The sequence below is a fragment of the Euprymna scolopes genome, chromosome 32 (assembly GCF_053919585.1).
Source record: "Euprymna scolopes isolate OS-2025 chromosome 32, ASM5391958v1, whole genome shotgun sequence".
NCBI classification, from domain to species: domain Eukaryota; kingdom Metazoa; phylum Mollusca; class Cephalopoda; order Sepiida; family Sepiolidae; genus Euprymna; species Euprymna scolopes.
Window position 1 is genome coordinate 67,760,930 of NC_136513.1, and position 13,664 is coordinate 67,774,593.

The 13,664-nt window shown below is 27.9% G+C and overlaps 1 protein-coding gene across 5 annotated transcripts in view; it reads right to left on the reverse strand.

Moving 5' to 3' along the window:
• Positions 1-13,664, reverse strand: part of LOC145256407 (membrane-associated protein Hem-like) — a 195,507-nt gene that overhangs the window by 124,939 nt on the left and 56,904 nt on the right. For 4 of the 5 annotated variants that reach the window (XM_080115273.1, XM_080115271.1, XM_080115272.1 and 1 more), the window contains exons 2-3: positions 3,153-3,263; positions 1,506-1,592 (exon numbers count right to left, since the gene is read on the reverse strand). In XM_080115273.1, the coding sequence (XP_079971399.1) occupies positions 1,506-1,592; positions 3,153-3,263 (198 nt within the window). Of the gene's footprint in view, positions 1-1,505; positions 1,593-3,152; positions 3,264-9,331; positions 9,452-13,664 lie in introns of those variants that run through there. The other variant, XM_080115274.1, reaches the window with a different exon arrangement.

Consider the following 13,664-nt stretch of genomic DNA (forward strand, 5'->3'; position numbering starts at 1 on the left):
TGCAGTTAAAAATGAGATAATCATTTCTTCCATCTTTTAATAAATGTTCTGAAATTTTTAGTGAAGCTGAAGTTTGTCATATCAGATGTAAATTATTCCGTCAAATTTCTCAGAGGATTTGTTACCATTAAAATATTTATTTTTTTTTTAATATTTACTTTATGTATATGACTTAATTACATTTTTTTGGCATCACTGTTTAATTATTTAATGAAAAACAAAACAAAAACACTGGATTATTAATTATTGAATAAGAAGTTTCCAGATTTAGAAAAACAATTTAAAAAAAAATTACATTGTTCAATTTTTTGCAGAGGGGCTCAGATTTCTATGTACATTTAACTTAAAATGGTCTACTTGAGTTCCAATTGAGACTGATATTTTAAACTTACATAGCAAAATGAAAACTCTATAAATTTAATTAGTATGTTTTATGAAAATTTTAAAAGTAAATAAGTCTTTAAAACAGAATTAAAAAAACAAAACAAAAAAAAACACAAGATAATTTTTCATGGGTGGGATCACCTTGCTATATAAGTTTAATGCAAAAATAACCCTTTTGTTAAAAATTCTAAAAATGCTTTTCTAAAGATTTTTGATAAATACTGAAACATCAAATAAGAAATCATTTAATTCCTATGGTTAACCTAAAAAAACTTGTGTGAAAATTTCATTCTATATAAATCAAATATTCATTTAACTATTGTTAAAAAAAAAGGAAACAGCAACATTTTTAGAGAAGCACTGTTATGATTTAATTCTACAAGTAATTCATGAACACAAATCATAATTATTTTTCCTTTTAATTTCTTTTTTCTAATTAAACAATTGCAGCAGGTTTGGGGAAAATTAATTATACTTAAGAAATAATGCGATAATAGATGATCAAAGTAGTTTTGTAAGTAGTGTAAAAATATATAAAAAAGAAAAAATTAAGCTATCATTTAAAACAAAATTGAGAAAACATTGTTTTGCATGTAAATATTTTTTTATGAATTTACACGGCACTTAAAAGTTTTTATCTTGCTAATTTTGACGAATTTTAATATTTTTTTTTCAAAATGATATTTAATGGAGAATCAGAATATCAAATAAAAATCATTGCATTAAATAGAGATAATTCAATATACAGAATTCAAATGACTTAGCGCTATTAATTTAGGAAATTACAACTTTATTATAACAAACTATTTCAGCATATTTCACTCCCAGACAATACTGGATATTACATCTGTTGATATTAAATATTTCAGTTTCATCAGCAGTTTTTCAACAGATTTTAATCATTCAAGAGTTACGAAAATTTAACCCCTCCCCCCAAAAAAAAACTCAACTGAAAGTAAATAAAAAAAAAACAGCAAAAAAAAAAAATTTCCAAAGACACTTACAGAGAAGCTTATCAGATTGTGTTTTTTCTATTTAGATCAAATTGATTTTATATTTATGTTATTTTATGCGTTTTGTATACAACATATTCAAAGTAAAAAATTAATAACATATCTTACCTTCAGGTCAAGGATATCCACGAAAGTATTATAGTACAGTGACAGAGACTTGACCACATCGCTTTTTATTTGGTTCACATAAGAATACTGGAAGAAAAAAGAAAATGTTAATATTTTTAAATAGAATTTGCATTGCTTGTACTATTGCATGTGAGTTACAGCATTTTTAACTTTTTTGTGAATTTAAGTTTTTACATGAACTTATATCACAATAATTTTAGTTTAAAATTAATCTTTTTTGTTGTCAATGAATTTAACTTTTGAAAGACAAAATAAAAACGTTTCAATATGACAATTCTAATGCATTCAGTTCCATGCTGAAGATAGTTAAGCGGATAATGACACTGATTGATGTCCTATTCGATGCCATGTTCAAATCCAGTGTACTTTCTTTTAACAACTTTCACATGGTACTTCCCAAGACTAACAGTAGAATAAAGCTTACTCCTTGTTTAATTTGTTTTACAAAATAGCCCCAATCATCAAAAATACAATGCTTGCCATGTATATGCATCCATTTGCAATACATGCAAGCTGCACATAATAGTTTTGAAATTTTGTTGTCTACAGAAATATGGTTGGGGTTAGCCTTGATATCTACAATGAAGTGCGTGTTCGACAACATTGGAGTTTGTGTTTTATGTAAATACTGACTTCAGACTTCGATATTGTTTAAGACCCTGTTCTTAAAACCCTTAACACAATTTATCAATTAAAAAAGCGTATTGTATCGCTGTGTAAAGTAGTTGTTAAATTAGTGATTTAAGTTAAAAGAATCACTTTGAATCAAACAGAACATTTTTATTCTCTATGACTAATTTATAGATTAAAACGTTGAAAACTATTCTGAAAAAAAAAAAAAAAAAAAAAAAAAAAAAAAAAAAAAATTTTTAGGATGTCTTTCATCTATGCTTACCTGACTTATTTGCTGCTCAATCATCTTAACCACTTTCAGGACGGACATGATCCATCAACTTTAAGCCTCTGTAATTACCTCCTTCTCCTCTTTTACTTTTGGTAATAGTTCACAATTGTAATTAAGATGCCAGTATTTGAGAACAACATCTTTTATGATCCGATTTGTCAACTTTGATCATTTCAAGGTCTGTTTCATTCATAGCTTTAAACAATAAGGGATCCCACAGCCTTACTCTTTTATCTTCCTCACAGCATCTCATACTAAATTTTTTCTCAATTCTTATGGCTGAATCATATGCGCTTCTGCAATTGAGAGATTTTCTCAGTCCTATAAAAACTCAACATTCAACAATCTCTCATAATAGCATTTCCAAGCATCCCTTCTGTTCATTGTTATTTCAAATGTATATCTTTCCAACAATATCCATATTTGTTTTTACTTTCTGTTTAGCTATCCTAATACATCATTCTTCTGGTCATCTTTTTGTATTATATCTGGAAACAACTTGCTCAGCCTCCACTTTGGCTTTGCAGATTATTCTTCTTTCTATCCACTTTGTAATCAGATAATATCCTTAGTCACTAAATCATTTCTCCATTGTTTCTGTTTTTCTTTGATATATAATAACATTCAGTGTTCATGCATTTAAATTGATATATATCTCCCATATCCCTGAGTGATATTTAGATTCAATACACAAATAGAAAGAGAAAAATTGAAATACATACTGTATTCGATTTTGGATCAATGTTTGGAAAACGACGAAGTATATTCCGAGTGACTTGCTCCATATTCTTGTCAGCAAAAAAGGCAGGTTTTTTCTCAGCATTTTGTAGCGTCTAAAAAGATAAGAATAATTTAAAAGTAAAGTGAAAGAAAATAAACATGTTTACGCCTTAATTATCAGATTCCATTGTTTTCCTGGATTAAAAATTAGAAAAAAAATGACCTCAGCCTAAAAATCCTGTGGTTTTGTTTTATTGGAATAGATACAATTGGAGTAGATACAGAGTGAACAAAGCATTATGGAGTTTGGTTACTCTCATAAATGTATACAGACTTATAAATTGCAAATGTCTGAATTAGAGAAATAAATCTTTATCAAAACAAAACTTTACTGGAAGTTAAAATCCCATGCAGTCAACAGCTCATTTAGAGAACTGTGGCTTTGAATGCTAACATTTTACAAGGTCTAACAGATTTCTTCTGCTAGTAATGATTTATATTAGTATATATTTTTACGAGTGTACACTTTCCATTAAAAAGTGACAAAAGAAAATATATACTTTTGCCAGTGTTTGCATTAATATTTATATAAAACTGGCTGGCAGCCCAGCGTTGCTTGGTCGTACAATACGCTTAAACATGATATTTTAATTCATGCGGATTGCGTATGTATTATTATAAAATCAATCCTCTGTTGATTATTAAATATTGATCATTATATATTACTAGGAATAATTTGCCCGATTGACTAATTGGCAAAAAAATTAAAAAAATAAAAATAATAATGTCCATCAAATTCCATCTATGTTTGATTACAATATCACGTCAGCTGATATTTGGGCTCCACAACAAATGCCCTGGAAAAGTCACTTCTGATTAATATTAAGTTTTAAAATATGATTTGCGCCGATTTTAAATGGTACCTCTTTTTTATCGTAAATTGAACTCATTAGTAAGAAAGAATTAAAATAAAATGGTGAGGTACATCCAGGCTTGAACACAGTATCATTCGATCTGTAGTCAAATGCTCTACCACTAAGCTATATATCCAGATAATAAATCTTTTTTTTTTTTTTCTTTTTTAAGAAATGATTTGTTGAAATTTTTTTTATCTCCCTTTGCCAGAGTAGATATAAAAAATATTTTTTTTATTATTATTATCTATAAGAGAAAAACTATTTTTCAAATCACATTTTTTTGATTTTCAATACTTACAGAATGAATTTCTGTACAAAACATATCTAAGAACACTGCCAGACATATAAATTAGGTTTGTATGAAATTTGCAAAAGATAGGTTCCGAAACGGTTGAACCTATGAAGAAGGAACTCTTTCACACACACTCCCGCACAAAGTGACTTTTATATAATAGTAGAGATAACATTTGAATTTATGAAGTTAAAAACAAAGAAAGAAAAAAGAAAAGAAAAAGAAAGTTTCATTATTGAAATAGATTAAACACACGATGGGGGGGGGGGACTTACTATTTGCTTCCTCAAATATCCTAATTTTTTTTCCTTGCTAAACTTTTGTGCAGTGGGACAGATATAAACATACATTGTTCTTTATTATATTATGAATACATCATTTTGATTTTGAAGAGAATGGCCATTTTCAAATTTGGTCAATTCAAAGTGTTTAAAAACAAAACAAAATTCAAAGAATTCAATTAAAGTTATACATAACATAGAAAGCCCCCTCTCCATCAAAATCTTCAGTTCATTAAGTGCTAATTTTAAAAAATAAGACAAATAAATAAATAAATTACAAGTTTTCTTTTTCTATTCATCAGGCGTCATTTTTTTTTTTTTTTTTTAGTCATAATCAACCAATTTTAATGAACCCCAAGTTTGGAAATTTGAAAAGGTTCTACTCTGATTCTTAAACCAATAAAAGTGCGTTGGCTCTAAATAAGCAAATATGTGAATTCAATCCACAATTTTACATAACATACACATTGTTCTAAATTGGGATTTCTTAGTTCATGCTAGTGTATCAAAAGGGACCCTCAAATTTCTGACCTCTTTATGGTCTAGGAAAAATTTAGGTCACATGATATTAGATGACCAGTGTTACATTGAAGGACAACCTCCTCCTTTAGATCCATGCAGTATTTCAATGTTCCCCCACATGGAACTGTTATTGGCAAAAGACAATACCACAGAGGGTACATGGTACCACTTTTAGTTTTAGTTGTTCATTGAAAAGGAAAATTCTGTGAACTGTTTTTAAGATTCTTTGAACCGTTTTTATTTTTTTAACGTCTAGTTTATTTCTGCTCGATTTTAAGATCAATAAAATCAAAGTTACAAACGATAAATGTAACCAATTAAAAACAGAAAAAGTATTGTTTTGTTTCTAAAATAAAAACAAAAATCTGATCTTTTGGTTGTGGGAGTGACTGACAGACAACAGAGATCAAAGAGAGGCGATGTCATTTGATGTTACAGCCATCTAATATTATGTGACATAAATTTTTTGAGGCCAGAAATTTGGGACCCCTTTGCTACACTAGCAACTCCGTCTACGCATTATTATTCATTTTATTTTCGAATTTGATATTAAGTCATGAACAAGAAATCGTAAGAAATATCCTAAAATTTTATTTCAATTACATCTAAAAACTTTTAAATGTACACGTATACATTTATACAAAACAAAATGATGATACATTTACTTTGGGTCAGAATTAGCCATTGAATAATGGTTATCCATTATTCTATGGAAATTAGAAAATTAGCCTAGAAGCTAATATTTAATGTATAAAAATGCAAAATTTGGACAAGTAAAAAGCCTTACAAATGTATCACGTAATCTTGTGGTAAATGAAAAATTAATCGTAATGGAAATGGTAATTATTATTTAGATCTAATCAGCTTAAACATTGGGAAAAATCCAAGACGATACTTAATATTCTTATGAAAAAGGTGCAAAAATAACACAAAAGTGCAACATTGCCTGTTCAAAGATAAGATTCATTACAAGAGCTAACACATTGAATCTTCATAATATTTATTAATAACAAAAACGTGAGATTTAAAAATTTTGATCTACTTTAAAAACAAGTACATGTTTTCTTGGTTTTCAGCAGCTAGAAATCGTTAATTCTGTGATGCTAAAAAAATTAAAAAAAAATAAAATGCAAATTCCGCTTCCTTTAAAACAAAACAAAAAAACAGAAGTAAATATCTAATATTGAGGCTCTGAGTAGGTGTAGCACCTTTGATTGCTGGCAGTTGCATCCATCTGCTGGTGGTTAAGCATTTCTGATCCTCACCTATCCCCAGTACACTACTTCAGCTAACGCTACAAACCATGTAAAGAAAGCTGAATTGATACAGAACCACTAGGAATACAAGTCTTATGACGAAACCACCGACTGAAACCATAACAAGACTTGAAGGCGATACACATCGGTTTGCAACTCCAGAAACTTCTTCACTTACAGTATCCTTAAATTTTAGTGGTTTGCCTTCAGGCTAGTGACCTGTCCTGTTAAAATTCTTGCTACAAAAACAGTCAAAAACATGACAAATTCAGTGAAATTTGCAAGCAACAAACTGAAGCTGAAAGATTATTTTGTCTCATGTATTGCAGGATGTGAAAGTTTCTGATATGATTTATAGCACAAGAGATCAAGTGAGATTTAAAAAAAAATAATAATTAAAAGAACTCTTCAGGTTTAAACAAGGTAAAAAAAACTGATGGAAACTGAATTTGATATTAAGGACAAAATTTTGTTCATTCAAATTTTTGATTTAAGATTTTCTTTTATATATAAAAAAAATCCCTACATAGCCCACCATTTTGACAAATGCTCTCTTTTCTTTAAAATGGGAGTATATTTTTATGCATAAAGACACAGAATATTGTGTGCATTAAGCTGAAAAACATCAACATTACAAAATAAATTGCTTTTCATTGAAAATAAACTATTAATAACACAAGAGATAATTGTAGAAAGAAAAAAGATGAAATTTTATTTACATCCAAATTTTATAAAAACTTAAAAAAATAAATGAATTATCACAAGTTGACATTGAAAGAAATTGCACTGTATTTACCCAGTTTCACACACTAAATGGGCTGATTTGTGATATCTAGTTATAGATTTTAAAATTTTCACCCTAAAACTCATAGAAACAACATTCTAAATTTCATAAGACAAACTATGTGGCTTCAGAGTTTATTTTATGCATGATTTTGAGATGTATGAAGACTTTTGCACTAAATTTGATCAACATTCCAAAAGAAATGTTGACAAAATAAACCTACAAACTTCTGAGGTGAAAACAATTAAACTCATTGGTTTTGAAGCCATTTTCCTTCTACTAAAGTCTGCCAATAAAGCAACATGTCAGTATCAGCTGCAGGAGAATAACTGAGGCTGCTTATAAAAGATAGGAGACATCACAAAATTTGCTTTTTGAAATATTTGATACCAATTGATGTTTCATGTGATATTTGATATGGTTCATTCCTTTTTAAATGGGCTCAAATGAATTTAAAGAAACAAAACATTTTTAATAAGTACATTCTATGCTTACTGGCAATTACCTCATTTGTTAGATCTATTGTTTGAATTAACAATGTCATCTCTGTATTAATAAAACTATCAGGCAAGATAGTGTGTGTGTGTGTGTGTGTGTGTGTGTGTGTGTGTGTGTGTTTGTGTGTTTCACCTATTTGTAACTTTGAGAAATACTCATTGAATTATTTTTTATGATACAATGGATGTGTGATCTAACTCTTCCAGACGTCTGAAGCAGATTTGTGCTGAACAAGAGACTTTGATGATAACATCATATTTATGGTTGATAATCAGAATAATTGAGGTAGCAGGTTCAGTTCACATGGAAAAAATACCAAGGAAAACATGAGGAAATGATAAGAATGGACTTGAGGAAGAGGGATAAATAAAGATCTGGTCAGTTAGGTTAGTTTGAACATTAATTTCTAAAAAGTTGTCCAAAACATGCCACTATGTAAAACAGACATGCAAGTGAAATTGGTTTATGATAATAATGGAATCTCTTCATCCAGTTTCAGTATTTACAGTACTGCAAATTTCCATGGACAAACCAGGCAATGTTTAATGCCTGCTCTCCATACTGTATAATCCAAACAATCAGATTACATGCAATCATATTGCTTTTTATACACTTGAGCCAGGTTTTTCTGGATCTACCATGCTCTCCAGTGCCTGAGGTATCCAAATGGTCATTAAGTTAATGCAAGAGGTGGCATGCTGCACATGGATGAACCACCTAAGATGCTAGATACATACAGTATCTAATCCCACCAACATCAAATTTCTGGCAAAACATAGTTGATGAGATTCTTTCTTCTAGTTTGCAGCAGCACATCTGCCTGATCATAGCACAATCATTAAACCAAAGATGTTGCAAATCAAAAGTGTTTAGGTTCAATATCTCACTGCTATGCAAGAATAGAGGTTGAAAACATTTTACCTTGAATCTTGAAGGAAATGCACCTAGATGACTTAAATTTAAGAATTAGCAACAGTTTTCTGAACTTTTTTTCCAAGCAACATAAAATGGCAGTGATATTGGCAGCAAAAGTCCTGCCAGGTGCAAATCTGAACTGCATTTTGTTGATGTTCACCCTCTTGCAGATATACTTAAGCAGCCTCATTACCTGACCAGTAAGCTTAAGACCAAGATGGTCGAGCCTCACTTGATCATGTAAGTTTAGTTACCAGTCCTTTGGGATTTCATTATTACAGAAAGCTGTCTCAAATAACTGCCTCAACAACTTAATTTTCTTTGCCAGCAGTTTTGAGAATCTTGATGACAATGACAGCCAGTAGCTTTGTCATGTTTCACTTTGCAAATGACTAAGTAAACTTCCCATAATATTTGTTGAAATAAAAAAAGAAAAAAAAAAAGAAAAAGCTAAAACTACATAAAAAAAAAATCTTGTAAAAATTTTTTTTTTGTAAACACAGTATATTCCAAAAAGTAGATTTATTAACCAACTAACAGGCCGCCCAGCATTGCCCGGTTGTAAAATACGCAAAAATATGATATTTTGATTAACGCCGATTTCATATTTCTTATATTATATTGGACCCAATATATAATGATTTAAAAAGTTAGAAAAAAAAAAAAAATAACTTGTGCACCACCACCGAGAATCGAAACGAAAATGTTTAGCTTACGATTTATTTTTTCCTTTGATGTTAATACCTGAGCTATGAAGACATGTTTGCTGCATTAAAACATGAACCAATATGCATGCATATTCGTAATGCCATCATTCAATCTTCACCTGCCAAATTCCACTTTTTTAATTTTCACACTTTTGCACCGATTTTTCCCGGCTAAAATCCAAATATAAAGTTTTGCATGAGTTTGAATATCCTATATATTAAGTTTCATGTCTGTAGACCAAAAACTGATATAGGAGTTTGGTAGGCAAAATTTTTTAAAATATATATTGCATACATAAATATATAAAGAGATTTGTGTTTATAACTTTTTTACGCAAATATTACGCAAGTATAAATCATGTAGAATATCTGCATGAATTTAATTACATGTAAAATATATATTGCATACATAAATATATAAAGAGATTTGTGTTTACTATAACTTTTTTACGCAAATATTACGCAAGTATAAATCATGCATGAATATAATTGCATGTAATAGTTAATTAAAGACGATCATCCCATAAGAAAACAGAAAAAACTAATAGGGAATTAATTAAAATGAATGTTTAAAAGAATACGCAAATTAGCTAGATCTTTGCAGATGACTGCAATTCCACGACCTATATATAACGAAGTCGTTTTTTTCTTTTTAAATAAACAGAAAAAAAGGTTCGCCTTTTTTCTTCTCGGCTTTCAGGCCAAGATCTTTTTTCTGTTATCAAAGTGTAGTATCTGTTCTGACAGATACTGCAATCAAAGACCATATGTGGGAGAAACCCCCTCATAAGACCATTGCTCTTGTAGCAATCAGTTATTGGTCAATGTAGGGGAAACCCTTCATACCAATTGTCACTATCACAGGTCCCCCTCCCCTTCACTCTCCACATTAAAAAAAAAAAACGGCCTTGTGCCTAATTTGCTCAGTGGGAAAGCAAATAAATACAGTTTTGGTCAATGTAGGGGAAACCCTTCATACCAATTGTCACTATCCAGTTCTCTCTCGGGGGAACTGGTCCCCCTCCTCTCACTTTCCACAATAAAAAACGGCCTTGTGCCTAATTTGCTCAGTGGAGAAGCAAATAAATAACTAAATAAATAGAAATAAGTGTTTTTAATATGAATATCAATACGCAAAAAAAAAAAAAAAAAAAAAAAAAAAAAATAGGAGTATAGATTGAAGGTTTTTGATTTTTCTGATAGAATTATATTTTTTCAGTACACATTGCCAGATCAGATTAAGACTGGCAATAATGCTGAACATCTTCGGATGAAATTAGATGAAGTAAGAAATAATGGTAAATAAATAAAAAAAAGAATAAAGAGGGCATTTGGGGGATTTACTGAACAGAACCGAGAAAATAAGAGTCTTGCTCAAAAAAAAAAAAAAAAAAAAAATTAAATAAAAATAAATAAAAATAATAAAATTACAAATGAACAGAGAAAAACAACTTCCACAACTTACAGTCAAACCAAAAAATATTCAAAAATATATTTTACAAACAACTTCATATCTTTTTGTATGCATATGAAAGAAACTTTATGCCAAACATCTGAAAACACAACTGCATCACAAAAACCTATCATCATGGCTAATCTCTAAACTCAATTGATGCAAGTATAACAGCAAAAATACAATTATAAAATTTGAATTAGAACAAATTTTGAGAATTCAAGAAAATAAACTTCGTTTCAATACAAAACGTACAAATTTTGACAAATTGACAGAACAAATTTCTATATTTAAAATGATATTTTTTTGGATATATATTATTCCTTAATTGGAATTCATTTTTGAGATGAGCATTATATATATTTATTTTTATTTCGGACTATTATTCTCATCTTTATTAGTTGTTTTTCATCTTTATTGGTTGTTGTTTTTCACAATGTTTCCGCCAACTATTCCTCTGGCCTTCGTCAGATGGTAACCGTGACGGATAGGAACTTCGAATCTCCTAACTGCATTCTCAGCGATCACTGTCATCTGTAGTTGTTGTCGTCTCACCACGTTTTGGCCAAGTAAACCTCATATCATAATAAAAGTAATTAATAAATAATCCAACCTTGATCGCCCTTCGAGGTCCGTGGCACAGTTGATAGAGACGTTGAATCTCTACAGTTCCAGATGGACATTGTCTGAAGATAGCGGTTTCAATCCTACCCAAAGCGTGCCAGAGGTTTACTTGGCCAAAACGTGGTGAGACGACAACAACTAATAAAGATGAGAATAATAGTCCGAAATAAAAATAAATTAATATTTTTTTGTGTGGTGTTTTTTTTGTTTTTTTATTTTTCAATGAACTTGATTAAAAATAAAAACATTAATATTTTATCACAGTTCAATTATGAAATTATGCTTTTAATTATTATGACAAAACACATCTGGGTTTAGGATTTTGTTTTCAAATTGACATTTTATTGCTCCAAATTTTAAATACTATCTGGCAAATATACGTGGTGAACCAAGTGCACGAGAGATTCAAACAATTGCACTTAAAAGGATGTTTAGAAAAAGATCTTTCAATTGGAATGCATTATAAGATAGCAGGCAAATTTTTGCATCCGGTAACTAAAAAAAAAAGAAGTTCATCAGAATATGTCTACTGTCACCCAAAAGAAAGTTTCATGATGTAGTGTAATCAAAGAAAGTTGATTTTCTCTAATGTCTATAAGACAAATGTTTAACTTAGGGATAAAGTTGTCAAGAAATTAATCCTATTTTCTTTAATCTCTTAGAAATAATCTTTAATTCCTAGTCATTCTCTTACTGTTCTTTATATGCCTTCCAATCTATGCAGATGGACAACAAAATAAAAAGCTTAATAGTTTAAGCCTCCTAATAATACTTCCATTTTCACAGCTAAATTATCTTAATTAAAATACAATCAGAAGACAATTTCATATGCGGATGTGTGTATTTTCCATGTAACTTCAATAATTATATATTGAATTAGTTTTTATTTACTAATAATCAAATATTTATCAAAATCAAAAATGCTATAACATTTTAAAAATCCTATTTTAAAAGTAAATTAGAAAATTAAATCTACCAAAATGTATTTCAGTTTCTTTATAAATAAGTTAACCATTTTAATCGTTTATTTAATAGTTGGAATATATATATATATATATATATCGAATTATTTTGTGATGCTTTGAAATTTGAAAACATTTAAACTGTCAAAGAGAAAGTCATTTCAGGCTTACAAATTCTTAGCAAATCCTCTCCAAACCATGAAAAATCATTGTACTTGTACATTCATAGGTTTCATAACATTTGATTTAGAGATCAATATTTCTTAAGGTAGTGACAATTAGACCGAGTCTCTCTCCAAATCACTCAAATAATTCCAGGCATATAAATTTTACATGCCTGATTCTTATAACATTTGTTTCTTTAAACCGACATCAAATAGAAAGTAATCAAGTAAATCAGCAAAAATTAACATATTTTCATATTTTAAAGAAATTAATGAAAAATATAAATTTTAGAAAGTTTTAGTGCAATGTTTTGTTATATGCAAGTTTCAAATTTCTGTAAAAGATTCACAAGCTAGAGCAAAATGGTATTTTTTTAGACAACAAATAAAATTATAATGCTTATATATTTAAAAATTATTATGATCATATATTTAAAAATTATAATTATATATTTAAAAATTATGATTATATATTTAAAAATTATAATGATTATATATTTAAAAATTATAATTATATATTTAAAAATTATTATGATTATATATTTAAAAATTATAATTATATATTTAAAAATTATTATGATTATATATTTAAAAATTATTATGATTATATATTTAAAAATTATTGATTATATATTTAAAAATTATTATGATTATATATTTAAAAAATTATTATGATTATATATTTAAAAAATTATTATGATTATATATTTAAAAAATTATTATGATTATATATTTAAAAAATTATTATGATTATATATTTAAAAAATTATTATGATTATATATTTAAAAAATTATTATGATTATATATTTAAAAAATTATTATGATTATATATTTAAAAAATTATTATGATTATATATTTAAAAAATTATTATGTTTATATATTTAAAAAATTATTATGATTATATATTTAAAAAATTATTATGATTATATATTTAAAAAATATTATGATTATATATTTAAAAATTATTATGATTATATATTTAAAAAATTATTATGATTATATATTTAAAAAATATTATGATTATATATTTAAAAAATTACTATGATTATATATTTAAAAAATATTATGATTATATATTTAAAAAATATTATGATTATATATTTAAAAAATATTATGATTATATATTTAAAAAATATT